Source organism: Lethenteron reissneri, chromosome 23 (genome assembly GCF_015708825.2).
Source record: "Lethenteron reissneri isolate LAM-NWPU_2019-01 chromosome 23, ASM1570882v1, whole genome shotgun sequence".
Lineage (NCBI taxonomy): Eukaryota > Metazoa > Chordata > Hyperoartia > Petromyzontiformes > Petromyzontidae > Lethenteron > Lethenteron reissneri.
In genome coordinates this window covers 20391186-20412465 of record NC_083801.1, presented here as the reverse complement: position 1 = coordinate 20412465, position 21280 = coordinate 20391186, and the positions used below count along the sequence as shown (strand labels likewise).

Here is a 21280-nt window from a genome sequence, read left to right as displayed (position 1 = left end):
TAGCACGGTTGGCTACGTATGGTGCCAAAGAAGTTCAACATACACACATACATGTGCGTATACAAGTGTGAGCATACCCGTTGAGGTTGGTTGTCCTCTGGTGGCTTTTTGTCGGAACTGGGCTCTTGTGGCACAGCTTGCTTGTCCCCAGTTGTCACCAGCTCCCGCAGCCTTTCCCGGAACTGGATGTGGAAGATCTCCAGCTTCTCGGCCAGCCAGCGTGCACACATGCTCTTTCCTGCACCCCGAGGTCCCAGCATCACAATGCGGAGTGGAGGAGCCTGAGGGAGAACGTGGTTACAAAAACACGGAGCAAAGTCGAGTGGAATTGCAGTGCAAATAAAGAGTAAATGGTGAAACTGTGCAGTGAGTTAATGCACAGTATAACCGTAAATTCCTCTATAAACTCCTGGGATAATTCTGAAAAATAGCTGGCAAGGTCTTTCGGTTTGCGGGTCCCTAAAAAAAAGCACATATGGTGTTAAAAATGATCTTATGGAAGGAATCAGGTTTCATGTTAACAAGGCTAGCCATTATACTAACCCTAATCCTAATGATTATAACAGTTCAAAAGTGGTATAGGAAATAACAAATTGATCAGTTTATAGACATCACCAGGGACCTCACAGCTATGTAGTCCCTGGCATTCGTAGGTTTTGCTGATGAACAAGCTGGCCCTAAGCCAACACAAGAGGTCCAAGCCTTTTTACCTCAATGGGTGGCCAGTTTCATAAATATGGCCATACCGTACACAACACTGACGGCTTTTATAACATCCTTTCGAAGCTTTTCAGTCACTCAGAAATTATTACACTAACTTATTCAGCCTCTAAGACAGGGGTCGGCAACCTACGGCTCCGGAGCCGCATGCGGCTCTTTACGGGCTGCTTCTTGACGATGAGTATGTATGTACTCAGATGCATTGCGGCTCTTGAAATACTGAATTTTGTACCGAATTGGAAAGAAATGGCTCTTCTTGTTATTTTGGTTGCCGACCCCTGCTCTAAGAAATCCGCTTCTTCTTTTCCTTGCACTAATTATTTTCTTGTTTACTATCACCATCAATTATGAGATCCGAATAGCAAAGAAACATTACTAATTCGAATTAAAATGGAATATATTACAAATGTTTGTTTTAAACTAATGAGGACATTGTAAACTTTGATTTGTCTGAATCAAAGTCATCCAGCGGCAAGCACACTGCAAACTATGTTTCTCTACCTCTGGCCAAACATCCTGGAGAAACATTTTCGTATAAATATAATAAATTGGTAAATAAACAACTCTTACCTGCAGAGGCTCCAAATGAGCGACAAACTCCTTTGGGCTTTCGCAGAACTGAGTGCGAGCCTCCGGGCTCGTCAAGTAGTAAACGCGTTCGCGGTATTTGGCAGCCACCTCTGGGTTCCCCGGTGCCAGAACAAACCTCTGCTTCAGTGCCACGGGGCAGAAATGGCTGCTGTCGCCCAGCTGCCTTTTAGATTCATGCTTGTCGTCGTTCTGCTCCTCCTGAAGCAAGGGAACATGAGTACGGCACAACTCTGTGGCTAATGGAACTACATTCCATTGATTTCATCTCAAGTGAGATAAATATTTAAGTATGGTCCACCACACTGGTGAGATGAACTCTTGACAATTCACAATCTATTTTTTTTTATGTATCGATGTGTCATACTACCATAAATTACCCCTCATAATTTAAACATTTTAAGCACTTGAAAAAGTTGTGTGAACAGAATGGTTGAAAAGCAAATAAATGTGTTGATGCACAGTGATGGCTGCGAGCTATGTGGTTCGTACAAATATTAGCCGATCATAATGAAAATGTAAAGCCAGCACACCACAATGAGAGATTACTACAGATCCCACGGTGAGACCACCATGGCTTTTCCTGGATGTTTCTGTTGCGTGTCGTCACTTTAAGATGTGGTTTGTACACGTTTTTGTTTGTTGCGGTTGCACCCGAGTCAAAAGCCGCATGGCTCACAGGGTTCTCCCTAATAAATTAAACTGAACTGAATACACCATGGAAAGACCACTACATCCGATTGTCTATTCATCCTACCTTCCACAGACCACCACATCTCTCGTGTGATTGTCGCACCTTAAAGACTACAACATCACACAACCCTCTGATTATGCACCTGCTCCTCCTCTTCTTTTCCCTCCTCTTCACCTTCTGCTTCAACCTCCTCCATTTCTGCTCGAGCATCCTCCTCCTCCTCATCCAGGTCCACCCCTGTCACTTCTGTTGCGCGGTACCAAAGCAGCCCTGCAAATACAACAAAGCTTTGGCAGCAGCCTTGGAAAAGCAACATTATTATTAATACAGTGTTGAATCAGCATTATCACCATGGGGCAAAATATTCCTCCCTGCAAAATGTTTCCTTACGGTTATTGTTCTATACCAATAAGCCAGCAATTGCTATAATTGCTGAAGATCATAACTAGTGAAATTTAGAAATACTTTCTTTTTGTTCATTTTGTTCTGAAACACCTATTTAATATCATCCCCCAATGTCATTACAATAGGTTCGAAGATCTTAAACCCGAATCTGTGTGCCCAAGATTGTGATTTTTACCGATTCATATATGCATACGAATTAATTATTATACTTAATAAATTATACAGTGCGTTTATAAACAGGAGAAACTAAGACCAACAGGAAAGCATAAGGACTGGTATTTGGAGCCACTAAATGTATGTCATCGAGACATAAGAGTTGAGAGCCAAATTTTAAATTACAGGAAATCCCACAAACTCCTTTGGACCATCACTCCATAATAATGCATGCCATTATTCCCTGTGAGAGCTGGACATGTCTATAAATGAGCTGGATATGTCCATCAGAAATAGATATAAAACAAATAAACAACCCCTTTGCTTCCTCAATGAGCTAATTGAATCTGCCTCCATAGCACTTGCAAGCTGATTTACCACCACGCAGCTGAATTTAGAATTGCATCAGCCACCCCCTTTAAAATGACTAAATTGAGCCTGCCCTCACAGCTGCTCCGTCTAACAACACCACTGCCACCCCCTTCCATTCCTCGTTGCACGCACGCTCCATGGTGGTGGTCGCTTGCTTCAGAATCTCTCGGGGAGCCTTCTCGGTGATGTTTATCACGAGTGGCTGCAAGGAAGTCTTTGAAGCAATGATTGCCGAGCAGTGCTGCCATGCGGATTTGAAAGTCACCACTTCCTCGTAATACCGCTCCATCTCTGGTCCCGCCGGGAACCCGCCCTCAGGGACATCCTCCAGGGCAGGATCTGTCAAAAGTAGCAACAGCATGTGAAGTAGGGATAAGGGCATGAGTATGTATGTATGTGTGTGCATGTGTGGTGGTGCAGTGGGGAGCGGTGGCGCAGCGTTTAGCGTACTGAGCTACGAACCCAGCGACCCGAGTTCGATTCCCGCTCACAACCAATAACAGTGACGAATATTTTAACCGGTCCTGGGCCTCCCCTAGGTCGACTCAGCCTCAGATGAGTACCTGGTGTGGTGTGTAAACATCGCCACTCGGGAGACAAAGACGGTCGGGCATGGTGCTGGCCACCCATCCCCTCGTGTACCGTGCCGGCCTTCATAGCTGCTGGTTAATAGCACTTGCCCCAGTAGTCTGTGCAGGCTGCATGGGGGGTCTTTGTCTTGCGTGTGCGAGCTTTAAATTTCCAGTCCAAAATTATCGCCATAGCAGGCAGTGGCGACTACAGAGGGTGAGTTACCTTTGAAAAAGAGCTGCGTAGCTCAATGGGTAATTTACTCGGATAATAAACTTCTGATTCTGAGTTACTGAATTGAAATATACACAGCAACCATTCATCTTAAATTGCCAAAACTTGGCACTCATCCTGCAAAGGTCATGAGACTCAGTGAAGGTATCGTGGGTAATCAAGCATAGTACCTGGAGTAGAATGTTGGGATGACATAATAATGCTTTATTCCAGTCATACCTGGTTCAACCTTCATGATCAGGTCAGTACTACTCTCCAGCGGTTCTTCCAAAATTGTTTCAATAACACTGCTCTGGTCAGCATTTTCTTCTGCAAACATATTTCAGGTTTTTTTTTTAAATCAGCATGCCAACATGAAATATATGTCAAAACGTAGCTATTAATGTTTAAAGGAATAGCATGGAAATTTTTACAAAACTTGCACACATATTTGAGATAAAAACCATAAAAGTTAACAAAAAAATTTGACAATGTCAACATCGTATAAAGATGTCAGGGTGATCTCTTCATTACCAAAACTTCTGAGTCTCTGATATTTCACTAAGTGGACCTTCTTTCTAATTATAAGCAGCAAGTCACACTTAAAGGTCACACAGCACAGAGTAGCTACCTCTGCCGCTGTCGTGGATACCCTCAGGCTGCTCCAACTTCTCTTTCTGCCGTTCCCTTAGAGCTTCCAACTCTGCTTGCCTTCAAATGGTTACAGCAGTGCACAGGTCATGAGGTCAGCTCCCGCACGTAGTTAGAAACATATGTTATCGAGAAAGGTCAACTGAGCTTCCAGAGTATCGAGTATTGTTGTGTAATATTATTATTCTACAGGGCTGCTCCTTGCTATGTGTGCGTGGTTATGAGATCGTTTTTCAGTCACCAAAATGGTGATAAAGCAATTATAATTTTAATCTCAGGTTCTCATTATGTACCAGGTCACGTCTTGATATAGAGGTGTCATGCATGGAATGTTTAGTTTGGCCCAAGCACAACTGCACTATGCTCGAGACATTCAAAAGGTTGAAATATCATCGTGTCTGTGTTTGTTGGCATACATTCAAAAATATATAAGATTTATTTAAGGGTGTACATAAGACATGGTAATTGCAATTCTGGGCGAATTAGTATGTGCATTTGAATGTATGTATGCTGAACTTCTTTTGCACTGTACGAATCGGAGATGTGTGTATTCAATCGTCAACATACAGGCATGGTTATTAAATCTTGCGCCACAGAGCTCCCTAATCTGCAAGTGCAAGTATGAGCAAGCGTACAGGTCCATGTATGTGCTTACTCAGTTACAAGTACGATTGCATGCAAGTGTTCCACACTCAGGCTCACCGCCTTGCATTGGCTTCTTGTCTCTCCTGCTCTAGCTGCTGCACTCTCCTCTGCTTCCTCTTGGCATCCACCTCCTCTTTGTGCTTAGAGTACATCCTGGAGAGCAGCAACTCACCTGCACCCACAGAGGGCACAGGGCATCATGGTCAGCAGAGAACAGTACAAACTTAGTTATTTTCAGGGGCAACACCCAAATGAGCGCTCGCCAAGAAAAACTAAGGATAAAGCACAGAACATCCCTGTGCTATCCTGTTCTATGGCCTCGTTGCAAGACCGGTGATAAACACGGGGCACGGTTGTGGTACCTTATTTCAGTCTATTGTGGGTGCCAAAGAAAGAAAATCCCCTGTGCTTAGAGAACAGGGCCCTTTTTGCCAATACAGCCATACACATGATGAATTAGTGACTTAAATTATGTTTAAAAACGTTGTCAAGCAGGGGTGTGTTTTAAAATCTTGACTTGCTTTTTGCACTGGGGTCCACGAGGCAGAAGACTTCGTCCGGGCACGGCCCCTTTGCCAGCAGCGTGGCCCAGAGCTCCTGGTCAGCAGGGAAGTCATCGAGCACCCAGCCCTGTGCCGCCACTCCCGCACCCTCCACATCATCCGTCTCCCTGCGCATCTAAACCGCACATAGGTTGTTGTTGTTGTTTTTTACGAAACAAATTGTTTGCGTCTCCTGATTAGGTGTTATTTCATGTCGTGATATTGCTATATGTGGCCCTAATGTAATGAACTTGAAATATTGCACCTAACCATAAAACTGTTGTATTATGTTACCTTGTCGTTGATTTTACTGCATTGCGGTTGAGCTGAATACACTTTGGCATTGCCTGTCAGTGTAACCACATCTCTCACAACATTGATATAGTGAGTACAACTCAGCTAAGTTCAGACAGCTGCTTGTTGTAAATCTAGCTTAGATAGGCAATGAATGTCATTTGTACCACTTTGTATATTTCAGAAAAGGGTCTATTCAATAGTTCTTTGAAATACTAGTGCAGTAAAAGTTCAACTGTTACCCATTACACACCAGCAACTGGTTTGGGCGATGAATAAAATATGTAGCGGATGATACAATGTGAGAGAACTGTTCTCAGTGCATGCTCTTGAGAGTATGATTCATTCACATCACGTACAGTTACACTGGTAATTTTAAAACATGTGTGCTAAAGAGTTACAAACATACAATTACCTACTCCTCAATAATGAGAGTAATGTTTCATTCCAATATTCATGTGAACAAATTAATCCGTAACACCGTTGGACTGTCATGTTTGTGAATTGCATGATTATGATGGCGATGCGTACGCACATCGGACAGAGCTTTCACCAGCACGTCCACGTAGGCCTCAGCAGGCAGACCCTCAGCAGCCTGCTCCGCTCGGAGAGCCGCCTCCGCCACAAGTGCTTGCACCTCGGGGTGCTCGGCCGTCACGTCACCCTCCTCGTCACCAGCCTCCTCCTCGTCACCAGCCTCCTCCTCCTCACCACCGTCCTCCTTCTCACCACCCTCCAACTCACTACCCATTCCCACACCCTCACCGAGCACTCCAGCCTCTCTCTCGCCAGCCTCTGTCAGACCTGAGTCTCCAGGCTCAGCGACCACGAAATCCTCCTCGACTTCGTCACCAGAGATTTCCATTTCTTCTGTCGCTTTGGCTGCTACGCCAGGCTTATGCTCCTCTTCCTCGGTTGCTGCCTGCCCCTCTTTAGCCACCTCGTCTTCTGGCTCAGCTTTTTCTGCGAGTGCTGAGATAGAATTGCAGGGGGTAGAGTACTGATTGTACAATGTTTCAGCACAACATCCACAACCCCAAGAAGGTCCCTCCATCTTTGCTACTGCTTCCAAAATTGTTAAAAATTTTACACTTGCTATGTATACTGCAATATTTAAAACCTTTTTACTAAAACCAGATTAAAACATACCTTGTCCATACTGCACTGTTACTGCACAAGGCACAAGTTTGCATGATCAAACTATAGCAGTTTAAATCCACAAAGATGGTACGGCATCAAGTAAACTGTTGATATTTGGGATTTCCCTTGGGCTTACTGCTAGGTGGTTCATCCTCATTTTGTGATTTCTTGCAACACCGAATATCACTCACCTCCCACCCTCACTAAACATGGACCCTCACTTACCCTGCATCCTCTCTAGCTTCTCCTGTTGCTTCCGACTCCGTACTGTTTCCAGCGCAACAGCCAGCGCCTCTGCCCGTGCCAACTCCACCGAACGTTGCTTCTCCTCCTCGACTGCCGGCCGCACTAGCTCTGCCACGTTAACCACCTACACGATGCGCAAGCGAGCACCCCCGACGTTTTACCAACACATTTATGCCACCAAACCAACATCCACATGGTTCACGCATACGAGCTGTACACAAACACATCTACACAACAAACTCCAGTAGACCCGTGGGCTGGTTGGCACCGATACTGTGTTTCTTGTTAGAGCCAGGGAAGTAACCAAAAAAAACACTTCATTTTTACGAAAAAAGTAGACTATAATTCAAGACAGTTGTGCCAAGTTTTCTTAATTCAAAAGCAGTGTTTGAAAAAAAAATATCACGATGCAAAGAATAAACAGAAAGAATAATTGCAAGGAAGTGGACATAAACCGCCCCGTGTTTTGTGTGATTTTGTTTGATTATGATACACCATACTGAAATGATATGTGAAGAGAAAGTGCCAAGTCTAGCCTGATTTTTTTTTGTATATGAATCTTATGTTCCTGGCTGCTGTTCTTTTAAGGGAATATAATATGAGGTCACTTAATAGGAGGTATTAAATGGTCGGAGCGATCCCACACAGTACCCGAGCTCCGTAGTGGTCTGCCAGCAGGTGACACAGCGTGGTTTTTCCAGCAGTGCCTGGTCCCATCACCACCACATGGCACGGTGGCTTTGGCTGTGGGGGCATCAGATAACTTCGTGGGTTGGCACAGAATTTCGCCTGAGCTTCCTCGGATGACAGCAGGTACATCTTGTCGAGAAAACTGAAACACGTGCACAAAAGTAACGTAAGAGAATTGACTTGTGCTCAAAGCAATATAAAATGAATTGATCAATCAAATATCTGTCGTTAACTTTTTCTGTTTAACAAGAATAAGAGTGGTCAAATGCACCCATAAATAGGTCAAGGAAAATTGATCAGAGATCTTTCTTAAAAGTCGTTTTTTTTAAACCCATAACATAGCTTTAATCCAAGAAAGAGCCACAACTGTATAGTCCCGGACATTGAGCATGACTCGAGTTGCTGCTGAAACACACTTTATCATAGGACAACTGTGCTGCTAAACCACGATATGTTAACAGCAGGTATAGTGGTTGACATGTTTCTGTACATGAATTCTGTATACATTTAACCACATCCCTACAAATTCAGTCACGTTAAGTATACCTGGTCCACCAGACTCTGCTTTTATTATTCTGTAAAGGTCCCTTACCCTAACCTGAGCATACTAGCCTTTGCTCTGTCCCTAAATTCAAACATTGAGAATGCCTGCTCACTAATGAATTAACATGCCAACCAGTGACCAAAGCATTCATTATAATAGTTGACTCATCATTTTCATCACAACACCCCTGCCACACCATCCTCATCACAAAGCACCTGACAGCGAACTCGGCCTTGCCGATTTTCAGACTCCCCTGCTGCAGCGCCACCAGGCACACAGCACCCCAGCGGCTCCGTCGCCAGCGGTGTCGAGCCCCGGGCCGCTGCCAGCCTGACACGGCACGCAGAACTTCATCCTATTGAGACGTGTGCAATCAATCCACAGCACAACCCATCACGATCCACGCATACACACTGACTGAGCCAAGCACACACATATACAACAACAGCGCTTGTGCCAGGCCGGATACACTTTGAGGCCACGTGAAGTGTCGAAGGTTCACTAACAGGAAGTCTGACTGAGATGACTAGCAGATGCACCAGCTGTGCCCCCTATTGTACCAACTTGCTGCATTTTAGCCGCAAGTTGTTGTGAGCATCGCTCCTCTGCCATCCGTAGCTGTTGGAGGGTGACTGCCTCCGACTGCCCAGTAGCATCCTTCACGAGCCTCCTCCATAGAGGCCAAACTTGACACCGCTGGTACCAGTCTTCGGCAAGTCCACTCAGCTCCACATCCTCCTGTACCGTATCAGTCCATCTCTTTTTCAGCCTGTGTCATGCCTGTTAAGCCCCCTCTATCCAGCCAAACAGAAGCTTTTGGGCATGCGGTGGCTGGGTATGCAGTCTACATGACCCAGCCATGGCAGCCTTGCCCGCTGGAGGAGCTCACTGATAGGAATGTGTCCAGATCTTTTAAGGATTTGTGAGCACCTCACACAATCCAGCCTGGTTAAACCCAGGATGGATCGTAGGCAGGTCAGTCTGAATGTTTCTATTCAACGCAGATGTTCCATTATGTATTTCATGATGACATGTGCATGATTAAAAATGTATGTAAAATTAAAATTCACAAAGTCAAGTAAGTGTTTTCTATCTCAAATTATTTTTTAAGAACATAATAATAGTTAGCAAATTAACGCTTGACTTATAAATGATATAAAAAAAAATAGAATTAAACAATCGTGCAGTGGACGTTTAAAAGTAAAATTCACCGGGTCCAGGTCACTTGGCAGGTCGTCCTCTCCCTGGAGGTGCACAGGCACGGCGGCTTCCTGCAGGCCCAGCATCTTCAGCCGTGCAAGCACCCCCTGCCGATTAAATACACTGGCAATGTATGTATGTATGTTGAACTTCTTTCGCACCATACGTAGCCAGCCGTGCTAATTGGGGGTGCTAAACACAATGCCATGCCTAAGAGTCCAGCTGTGGGGAGGGCTCACTGAGGTACAGGTATCATCAGCAGTGCACACGGGTGAGTGAGACTCACAACGCACTAAATAAAAATCATTGCATGTTTTGGATCATTTGCAACCAACTGTTCATGTTGTAAGAACATTTAAAATGATATGTCACGACATTGTCCCCACCACACACGCAGCTGTCTATTGACAGTTGGAAATTATGCAAAAGTAATTTTGCCAAATTCATACAACAGTTTTTTGGCCCAATTCAACCTGTAGAATGGGTGGAGGTCCATTCCACAACAACAATAAAAACTCGCAGCCAATCAGTGGCTGGGGAGTGTCAACGAAAATGTTAATTAGGCGTGTTGTTTTCAGCACTCTCAGACGGACCGAGATAACCACCATTAGAAAAAAACCCGCAGCACTTCCGTCCAAAACACTGCCTTAAAAGGAAACATTTATAATGGACAAAATTTCAGGCAAAGGTCCTTCTGCACTTGAATCAGTCGGGCTCGTTGTTCCAGTGTTGCTCCAATATTCGCCAAGGTGCTGATTTGTAGCTCGAAGACAAAGCAGGCTTAACCACTTAAAACAAGATGTAGATGAAGTTAAAGATTATGATGGTATAATTTATTTTATAATGGTTGATGACAAAACCGTAATGATAATGGTGATGATGATCGTATAAAGATGGATAAAATAATGATGGTGACCACTATGCCCTCAGGACTTTCCATACAAGGTACACACTAAAGCATGAATGACAAGTTTGCGTATGATGGTGGAAAGTTTCTGTATATTCGCTGAAACCTTTTGATGTCTAAGATCCAAAGGTTTCAAACTTCTCGCTAAGATCGCGCGGTTGAGCACTGGATAAAGATCCAAGTGAGCCACATCCACCATGGCTGGGTGATGCAGAAACCATATAAAGGAATTAATGGTAGCAGGGGATGTGCATGTGCCTGATATGCTGTCTGGCATCAAAACTCAGAGCACTCTTAATATGACTTTGTGTGACAAGGGCATCTGCCCTTTCGTAAAAAGAGTTTCAGAAGAATAGTACGTGGAAAATTATAAACAAAAATAAAAACTCACACCCAAGAGTGCATTTGGGCTGTCATTGCCATCCAGCTCAATCAAGTAACGTGGGTCATGATCTGCCATTAAATCCTGTAAACGAAAAAACAATACTGTGGTTATATGGAGCAGTGGAACAAAATCAACAACATTCTCAAGTTTGACAACATAACAAACTCAAGTACATAATAATTTAGGCTCATACGTTTCATAATAAACTGACCTCCGGATGTGTCACTGCAAAAAACAATGCATTAGTGGCAAGCTAAGACCAGATAACCAAATTGTCTCACTGGATATCAAAACCAACAATCTTATTATGTGTGTCCTGATAGGTGTGAGCACCTCCAGTGGACGCAATAGAGTGTCGTTGTAGAGCGTAATGACACGCATGACGTCTTCTGGAGAGTCACCCGGTCTCCGCACAAGCCGGGATAGCAGCCCCTTATCCAGCCCAGCCTCTGCCTCTTCCTGCCATCACATAACCGCAACATGTCACCACACCATACACCACAGCCCGCATGCACAAAAGTATAAACGTACGATAAAATCATGCGCACGTGATTCAATCTTTCAATCGTATAAAACCAGCTGAAATAATTTTTCAACTAAAGTATGCCACTCTATTTTTTTTTACCAGCCTAACGCTGTCAAAGTTGAGCCCATCAGAGGAGACTGTTGCCCAGATAGTCCACGAGTGGTGTTTAACGTTAGAGCTGTTAAATTTCGATTTAAAGCTTTCGTGACTGCAGGGATTCATCTTCTTGGTTCTTTCGGTAAAGTCACGTAGAATGGAAATAATAAAATAATAAAAATAAAACATTATAAAATAATTCTCACGACAGACCTGTTCTTCACCTGAGGACGGCTGCTTGCGTTGTGGCCGAAACGTCATGAGAATTATTTTATTATGTTTTATTTTTATTATTTCCATTCTACGTGACTTTACCGAAAGAACCAAGAAGGTTAGAGCTGTTTTTACACAAGGTTAAACGCCACTGTTAAGAGGACGAAGCAGTCTTGCCTCTTTCTCTTCCATCTCCTCGCCCTCCTCCTCTCGCTCGGTGGCATCGTCCGCCTGTGGATTCTTGCCGTCGCGCGCTGCCTCCCGGCCCAGTTCATCCAGCGCGTACACCTGCCCCGTGAGTGGGTCCTCACGCTGCCGCGTCCGCCGCTTGTGCAGGTCGTCATTGGGACACTGCGGCGTAATGATCATTGGTCAAGCCTCAAAGCTAAGGATGTATGCACATATCTTGAAACGGCACAGCATCAAACTCGAGCTCGCAACAATTTTACGGATGTTCATCATGCATTCGGATCATGCATTTATTCATGCAAAGTCATTGATATAAACATCGCTGCAGCCCTTTAAAAAAATGGGACCACCTTGCATCCCTTGCCATAGTTAACATGTGGTACTAATAAAGTATATATACAAAGTTTTGTTAGTTTTTGCAATTGTGGCCATGAAATGAAAACAAAAACTACATATTTAAACCGAGTGTTCATCTGCCAAGATACTTTTTCAAGAGCATTAACACAATTATGTTAAAGTAGGTTAGTGCTTCTGAGGATATTTCCTGGCAAAAATCAACCTCCTTTCACTCTCGATCAAAGACCACAAGTGTATTTTACCTTAATATTTATAATAACATCAGGCTTCAAGCTCCAACTTTTGATCAGCTCTATTTGCTGAGGAATTGTGAGGTTTTCTTCGCTAAGAGATGGAAAGCCACAGAGCACATATCCTGCAGACAAAAACAGGTTTTTCAGACCACAATGATGACAATAATTTTTACAGCGACAAAATTACAACACACAGTCTAGACAAAATGAATCATTACAACATAAGCAAATTGTGGTGTGTAATTAACTCCACATGTGCTGCCAATTTTAAGTAGGCACTATATCATATTATTATGGCATTAAAAGTTACATGGAACAAAAAAATGTGTAATACCATTATCACGTAATTTACCAAATCTTCATTAATGCAATATAAAATTGCTTACAATTTCATCTACAGGGTATTATGTGAGATCAAGTCCAGCTCAGGTATTCAGGTGGTGTAGCGCGTGCTATTGATTGGAAACACCAAGTGCTATCTAAATGCCTGTTTCAAATAACTCCATTAACACACTGTTGGAAATGTGGAAACTGCCCCCTGCAACCAGCAGAGACACGTTACTGAGAATTAAATGAAATCGTAATACTTTTATGCTTGACACTTCACTCAAAGGAGTGGAGAGATGAAGTGTGAGCGAGTGATGACATTTTAGAGAGAAGAAGGCAGAGAGAGAAGGGCGAATTGAGGGAGGGCCTCACCGTAGTGTGCCACCTGTGGAGAGGCCAACTTCTCCAGCAGCAGGCGGGTGACCATCTCCTCCGAGATCATCTCCCCCTTCACCAGCCGTTCCTGCAGCTTTAACCACCGACAAATGCCCCACGGCAACCGCCCATCGGGTATCGAGTCAAGAATGGTGCTCTGAATGAGCTACTGGGCACGTGCATTGCGACAAGCTCCACAGAGCTGTATATAACTTGCTAACCAGAATGGCTATTGAATTTATTGAATGTATTGTATGTAGTGTGTCTCCATTGAGATGCATACAGCTTGTTTACGAGTATGCCCCATTTGTTTTATTGAACATAGGGCAGTTCCATTCATCTGTATGCATCTTGTTAACCACGAAAGCTTGTTTGTTCTATTTGACATCTCTTTGTGAAACAGCATGATTCATTTGCATACACGTTATTTACAGGCAGGAATTGTTGTTATTGAATTTCCCTCCAGAGATTATTCCATTAAAGTCTGTTTGCAATCATGTCATCACTAATCTAGGAAAATATACCTTATATGTTTGACCACATCACTTACAAATAACAATGAACCATTAATATTATGAAATTTTAATGGAAACACGTATTTCTATTGTCCACTTCTCTCCGTTATTCTTAAGACATGTTCGCAAACACTTCGAATATATTTTTTAACACATTGAAAATTATTCTAAACTATACAATTGAATGTATATAATTGTTATTTATTGTTTCAAAAAATTTTCATTTAGGAAAGCCTCACTGAGTTTGAATACTTTTTTCATGAGGGTCCTGCAAAGTTTGTTCAGTAGGTGGTGATGTTGCTGATGTGTATATTCGCAACTGAGCAATTTGCAGACAACATTTCATCATTGGGATGTATTGCCAATATCAGTTACATTGTATGTTTTTTTTTGCTATGGAAAGAACCGGAGAACCCAGAGGAAATCCATGCAGAACAAGAGAAGCACATCGAAGCTCCACACATAAAACCGCCGAAATCGGGAGTCGAACCAAGATCCTTCTTGCTGTGACGCACAGGTTTTACCACTGTGCCACATTGCCACCTTATACATCATGAGTCATATTTTATTTCTTTTTTATTATTGACTCAATTCACCTTTACATGATCATCAACAATTCTAAAAACTAAAAGTCAAGCACTTTATAAAATAAATTTGGCCCGACAGGATCAATTTCCCAGTTCAGCTCAATTGAATTACGAAGCTACCATCTAGTAAATAAAAAACATTGGATAATTATGAAAATACATAATTGATCACAGCATAAAATGACATTGACAAAGGAAAAATGGTCCGTGATCTTATGAAGTCAAACAAATGATGAGGGCCATTCTGAACATTGTAAAGAGAAATGACAGATGAGGACGGGAAAACTGTATACTCAGAGGTAGGTACACTCACCGCTAATATATATACTGGGCTCTGTATATGTATGTGATTTATTTTTTACTATTAACAATTTATACAGCAAAATGTAACGTCAACAATACCATGATTCCAGTCTCCGTTTGTGCATCAATATGTTGCTGAATTACATCCACACCTAAGAGAAGAGAGATACTCTCGTCAGACTTTCCAGGTTGACCTTCCCTCAATCAATAAGTTCACCTTTACTTGTGAATACAAATCCGTGTTACAATCTTATGTTATCTGCAACATGACATGTTGAATATACCAACTTTATTGCTTTTAAAAAATGCATTAACTACATCATGCACATTAGCAAAGTACTTTCACATATATTATTTATGACCACAGCAAATTTATTTTATTAATGTACAGTTGCACAATACATCATTGCAAAACATATTAATTACCACCTCTTAGTTCCACATTAAAGTGTGATTTAGAAATATTTTCACTTATAAGTAAAGTATACAGTAGGCTGAATGTAGAATTGCTATGATTCCAAATCCTTAAATCTGGTATACTCCGATCTCAGGGTGAAGCTGATTGTGTAACAGAATCATAATCATAATGTAACAGGGTGTTTATTGAGATGAGATTTTCATGGAAATGTAAGATTTGACGTACAATTATGGTGATGGGGTGGCACCAAATTCATTATTTTAAAATACAGGGGGGGTGCAAACGGAAATAAAGCACCAACGCCAATTTTCACGCACAATTATGGCTACATTCATTAAAAAATGTTTTACATGCAATAGTTACGTATTTTCATTCTACTGTCTGGTGTCATAAAATAATGTAAACTTTGTATACTGTAATACAATATTAATAAATAACTGTATGGGACAGCAAGTACACAATGTCTGTTTAACCGTGGTCATTTTAAATTAGAACTTATTACGTCAAGGTCAGATAAAATAAAAACAATCAATACCTTCAACCAGGACACATTTCCACACCTTGGCCAGTCTCCTAGCCAGGGTGGCCTTCCCCACTCCCTATGAAAAGCATGCAGACACAACAACCGCCGTTCATCACTAAGTGGCGGTGATGTCACCACGGCGCGCGTGCCATGCTCGGTGCACTTTGCAAACACATGCACAATCTAACAAGACATGCTAAGCGCACATTGCACAGGACTAAAAAATATACAATTTTGTCATGCACTGTAAATAGAACCAGATGTGAGCCTGTGGAGATACAGTGAATCTTTTGTCAGGGAAACTGGGTATAAACACAACACTAAGATTGTGAGACAAACAAATGCTAGAAAATGGGGTATACAAGATTAATAGTTGTAACTCAATCATCAAGTAAAATAACAATTCCTAAGGAAGAGCAATAGTGAACTACATTTGTCTGTATGCATGTTGAACTTCTTTCACGCCATACGTGTAATGGGAGGTATAAATGCAGCCATTTATATTCTAATTACAGTTAACTTTGTCTGTAACACTGCTGAACATCACATGAGAAGTTTTCCCAAAGAAATGTCATAAAGTTTGGCAAAATAAGAATACCCACTCACATGACAGCCACGTGATGATAACTGCTAAATTTTAAAAGACTGTCATTCAGCTTCCTTTATATAGAAGAAAGCGTGTTCCCTCTACTGGCCTCTGGGAGCATTGTAGAACTTCTGACATTAAAGTGGTTTGCTCTTCTATTGGTTGGGTGTACACATGTGATTTTAGTAAAATGATCCTTAATATGCCTGCACCAATATTTTTCTTTAATGAAAGATTCAACCCAATCGTTACTGTTTTTGCAAAATATTGGAACTTGGTGCAAGCATTGGAGGGCTTCCTTTTGTTACTGAATGAAACAAAATAACACTTCCATAATAGAATGTCTAAGTAAGGAAATTATGTCGTCGAAACGACCAAAATTTTTATGTAATGTAAATATAACATACCAGATATTGATCCCAATTCATAGAATCAATCCTTGAGCTACTTCAAGTTCATGTATTCGTAATGTTAAGAGCGGGTACGGTATTGTTAAAACTACTTCATGTCAGCTGAGTGGCTCAGAGGTCAGCGTGTCCAGCTGGCACAGTCAAAATCTTGGGTTCGAATTAGAGCAGGCACTCGTAATTAAACTGGCAACTCATGTGTAGTGAGCTGATGGTCTCAGGCATGGAAACTAATGACTGAGAAAAAAAACATTACACTTGGTTCTGCACCTAAATTGACTAAATGTCGGCTTATCTGTATGACGGGAGTGAAAGTGTGGATTCTAAGTCACTTGAAGTGATCTCAGAAATAGTTTTGTGATATCCGCTTCTGCGGAACCGTCCTCTAACATGACGAGCGCCACTGTACAAGCATTCTCAATGCAACTTTCGTCAAATGTCTGGAAGTACAAGCGGGACAAAATAAGAGAAAAACAATGTTGCACATAACAGAACGCGCGATGGCGCTGTTGCTTCATTATTGTAACACAACACAAATAATTTTGACACTAATACCTGTCAACCCCTCTTGAGTGCCTACATTTTTACAGACCAATTCAGACCTTATTGGTCAGCCCGTGCCATTATAAATCTCAACGCTCATCCATAAAGTCTCATCACAAGGGAGAAACACAAACAAATTGAACAAATGTTGCCCATATTGAAACGGCTGGACGCCATATGGACCTGTAAACTCAATTTCCCTGTAGAAGAATACGGGTAAATCAGTACGGGTTGACAGGTATGAACACTGTACAAGCTAAACTATATACTATAGCTCCATTCTCCCTATGGTCTCCCTATAATTACGCATTCTCTCTTTGTTGCTGCAATCTCATTACATGTTGGCCACATTATCCGTGTAACATTTGCACCAGCAGGATTATAATGAAATTGAATATCATAAGTGGTATAATTGCAGTCACTCTAACCTACAAACTATCTTGTCCACAAATCACATCCATTCATGCAAAGCCACGTGATCATGCAATCCAAAAAACACATCGAGTAACTGCAATACTATTCTGGCAAATCGCCCGATGATGCTGGATGTAATTACCAGCGAAACGTCGTGTACTCAAATTGTAAATGTTGTGGATTTACTCTCCAACACACCGGTGGGCTGAAGTAGTAACTAATTGGCGTTTTTTTACGTGACAAATCCCTTACTAATTAGCTGTGTCGGGTGGTGGAGGGTTACGACACATTTATACTTACGCGATGTAACCCAAAAACCTTTATTATGTGCAATATTACAGATGTACCTTGACTATTTGTGACAGACTATCAACAAAAATATTTTTAAATCACAGGCACTCGATCGTAGCATATTATCGACGCCACTCTTTTGACTGCTATTTTGAAATGTATGAAGTCACATTGAACTGATGTAAACTAAATGGAGCACCTGAGTTAATTTTCATGCAAAAAACTTCAAACTCGTGAGACATCCTGGGACACAGCCTAGGTACGAAGGTGCCAATATGAGATAATTCTTGTTTTGGTGGTGTCTTTAACTAATCACATGACAGATATTAATATGTGAGACTTAAGAGTGACGTTGCCTGCACGTCAGAGCCGCGCCACTATTCACGACTCAACATACAGACAAGGGCCATCGGTACCGGCTTTCCAAGGACAAGCAAGCAAAGTGGCTTTGATAGCAGCATCTGCATCTCTGCGTCATCCTCGTCGAAGGGGCCAAGCAGACCCATGGCGGTGTCTCCGGGCTTCTGCAGTGGGGCACTCATCAGGCCCTCTGCCACCTCTCGTCCGTCACCCCACCACACTGCAGCACCTGTTCAAGATGATGACTCCTCAAACATACCAGACAGATGGTCATGGGGAGGGGGGGAGGGAGCTAAGGCTTTCCACTTGAAGGTCCACACAAAGACAAAATTCCCCCCCGTATATAGCCATTAACAGACTGTTGGGACAAGTGCTGTCAGCAAATGCTGACCTGCCCCGATTGAGCATCTGTGAAAATGAGCTTCATAGCTCATCGGATTCCTCTAGTCTAAATAAAGATTCTGATTCTGATAGAGATCACCCATGAAAGGCCGGCATGGGTGGCCAACACCACGCCCGGTGGCCTTTTGTCTTCCCAGTGCTGATGTCTACACAACTGCACGAGGTACTCATTTCAGGCTGAGTCGACCTCGGGGAGACCCAGAACAGGAATAATATATGCGCCACTGTTATTGGCCGTGAGCGGGAATTGAACTCGGATCATCGGGTTATGTAGCAGAGTGCACTAACCACTGTGCCACCGCTCCCCACGAAGGCCCGTACATCTGCACACGGTCGCACTCAACTTACACCAACCTCTCTGTGTTTCGTATTCACTCGACTACTCTCCTGTTAAATTAATTGCAAACGTTGCTCTGTCTGTAATGCTAATCCCATGTTTTAGCTACGTGGTTGGCAAAAAGACCGCGTTGGGTTGATGCTGAAATTGTGAAAAAAAATATTGTCCTAATTTGTCAAGAAGTATAAAGGGGACGAAAAATGTAAAAGTGGTAGTTATGGTAGTTATAAATGCACACATACTTTCTCTATTTTTTTCATCAACTAAGCTTCCGTGAACCTCATTTATTAAGTACCCATTACATGCATTGCTGCCCTGAAAATAGTTTATTTTACCGAATTCTAAAAAACGTCTCTTACTGCTATTTTGGTTATTTTAGTATTAGACAGACCGGAGCACACAGTTTGGGAACCACATACCCAAGATAAGAGCTGAGGTGATGTGTTCTTTGGGTTGTATCTCCAGTTGCTTTATAATTAATAAGGCAGCGTGTCTACTGATTGCTTTTGGTTGTTAAAGCAGGATTCTAGCTGAAAGAGTGGGTGCTGTTTTGACAATACTTCACCACGCCAGCTATTGCCAACACGCAACGCCTGGCATGGAGGGGTCTTATTTGTTTCGTAAACGTTAAGGGGGAAATATTTTTTGTTTAAATTAAGTATGAAAAAACAAGCATAGGGTTTACCATATCTGGAAATAAATCAAGAGGTGTTTAGATGTTCAAGCACCAAATTTAAACATTTTGCGGTGAATTGTTTGTGTGGTAAATGCACACATGGTGCCTTGCAAAACGTTTCCATTTGGCGTTTGAACATCATACCGGCTCCTGTTTTATTGCCAGGAAGGGTAAAACCTATTCCTATTTGATCAAACTTTGATATTGCCAAAAAAGGTCACAAAAATTCAAGTGTTCTGGACATTCGGCCCAATGGAGAGTTTCTGGTTTCGCCAGCACTCGCTAATTAAACATCCTCACACGTAACACAAGGCACAACAACAACAACGACGACGAATGCATAAACGGATCAGCCTCAACAATCACAACCACAACAACAACAAACAGCAGCAATCAGAACCATTACTTGTTAAGACACCCACAGCGAATGGGGGAAATGTCGAGAATCACGTCATCATCCACAAGCGTTCGAGACCTCCGCCAGCAAAGATTTAAACGAGCACAAAATCGTTTATAACACGATTACAATCGCTGTTGCACGTATTTGTTTCTTTAAAAAACCGCGTATTAGTTGTTTTTGTTGGTTTAAAAGTCTCTTTTGAAGTTGGGAGTTTTACCTCTCGCTCGGTCTGTGCAGCGTCGTTGCTAAGGTTGCCGCGCGTTGCCCGTGGCAACGGCGTAACTAAGGGGGGAGGGGGGGGGGGCGTAGAGAAGTTGCGGACTCGGCTGGGATTGGTTGGGATAGCGTCACGTGGTGGCGGCACGTCGCCATTGGCGCCGAGCACGTGCGCGCGCCCCCGCGTGGACTTGAGCCGTCAGCACTTTCATCATCGTCGTCGATAGCATCATCTTCATCATTGCCCATCATCATCATAATCATGAATATTACCATCAACTGAATAATTTTAATCATCATTGCCATCTACATCAGTATTACCATCAGCATCATCGTTACCATCAACACCATTGTTACCATCATCATCAAAATAATTACCATCTTTAGCTATGCCATCATCAACATCATCATAAGCATTATTATTACCATGAACTTCAGAATATTAATCATCATTACCATCTACATCATAGCACTATATAACACAATTTTTGTTCCTGGGTAGTAAGTGTTATTTCGTAATTGCTTATGCCTAAAAAGTATAGAAAATTGCTATTATTCCCCACAAACTTTGCTTTTGTGACCAGGACAGTGATATTTTGAAATGTGCCTATTTTCAATGTGAAAACGGACGAATTTGTGTCTTTTCGTTCACATAAAGTCAGAAAAAGTAATACAACAATGACTACAAAAGATTTAGAAATGAGTAGTTTTTCGAGATTTACGATTATACTGTAAATCACTTTCACGAATCAGCCCCCAATCATCTTCAACACCGTTGTTATCATCACAAGCTATTGGTACTGTTATTGGCGTCATCATCACCGTCAGAATCAACACCGCCTTCATTAACACCATTGTCATTCACATACACCGGTGCCAATCAACCGCTGGACAACACCGTGTTTGTCTGTTATCCATACTTCACCCCACTGTGTCAGTACGGGTCGGTGATGGAGAGCGTCTCCCTATCGGTTCGCCACTCATTCTAGCCCATGGCCAGAAATCCAACTCAGGTTTCTGTCTTCAT

The 21280-nt window shown here is 42.4% G+C and overlaps 1 protein-coding gene across 3 annotated transcripts in view; it reads right to left on the bottom strand.

Moving 5' to 3' along the window:
* Positions 1–20307, bottom strand: part of AK9 (adenylate kinase 9) — a 32801-nt gene extending 12494 nt beyond the window's left edge. Inside the window, exons 1-22 of one of the 3 annotated variants that reach the window (XM_061557660.1) lie at positions 20255–20307; positions 18279–18451; positions 15634–15697; positions 14780–14832; positions 13273–13369; positions 12583–12695; positions 11972–12145; positions 11293–11418; positions 10966–11040; positions 9679–9774; positions 8683–8822; positions 7885–8065; positions 7213–7357; positions 6383–6819; positions 5533–5689; positions 5069–5183; positions 4347–4426; positions 3956–4045; positions 3065–3271; positions 2145–2272; positions 1291–1509; positions 78–281 (exon numbers count right to left, since the gene is read on the bottom strand). In XM_061557660.1, coding sequence (XP_061413644.1) covers positions 78–281; positions 1291–1509; positions 2145–2272; positions 3065–3271; positions 3956–4045; positions 4347–4426; positions 5069–5183; positions 5533–5689; positions 6383–6819; positions 7213–7357; positions 7885–8065; positions 8683–8822; positions 9679–9774; positions 10966–11040; positions 11293–11418; positions 11972–12145; positions 12583–12695; positions 13273–13369; positions 14780–14832; positions 15634–15697; positions 18279–18404 — 3027 coding nt within the window. In that variant the 5' untranslated portion in view covers positions 18405–18451; positions 20255–20307. Of the gene's footprint in view, positions 1–77; positions 282–1290; positions 1510–2144; positions 2273–3064; positions 3272–3955; positions 4046–4346; positions 4427–5068; positions 5184–5532; positions 5690–6382; positions 6820–7212; positions 7358–7884; positions 8066–8682; positions 8823–9678; positions 9775–10965; positions 11041–11292; positions 11419–11971; positions 12146–12582; positions 12696–13272; positions 13370–14779; positions 14833–15633; positions 15698–18278; positions 18471–20254 lie in introns of all 3 variants that reach the window. The other 2 variants (XM_061557659.1, XM_061557658.1) reach the window with 2 other exon arrangements.
* Positions 20308–21280: the final 973 nt, after the last annotated feature.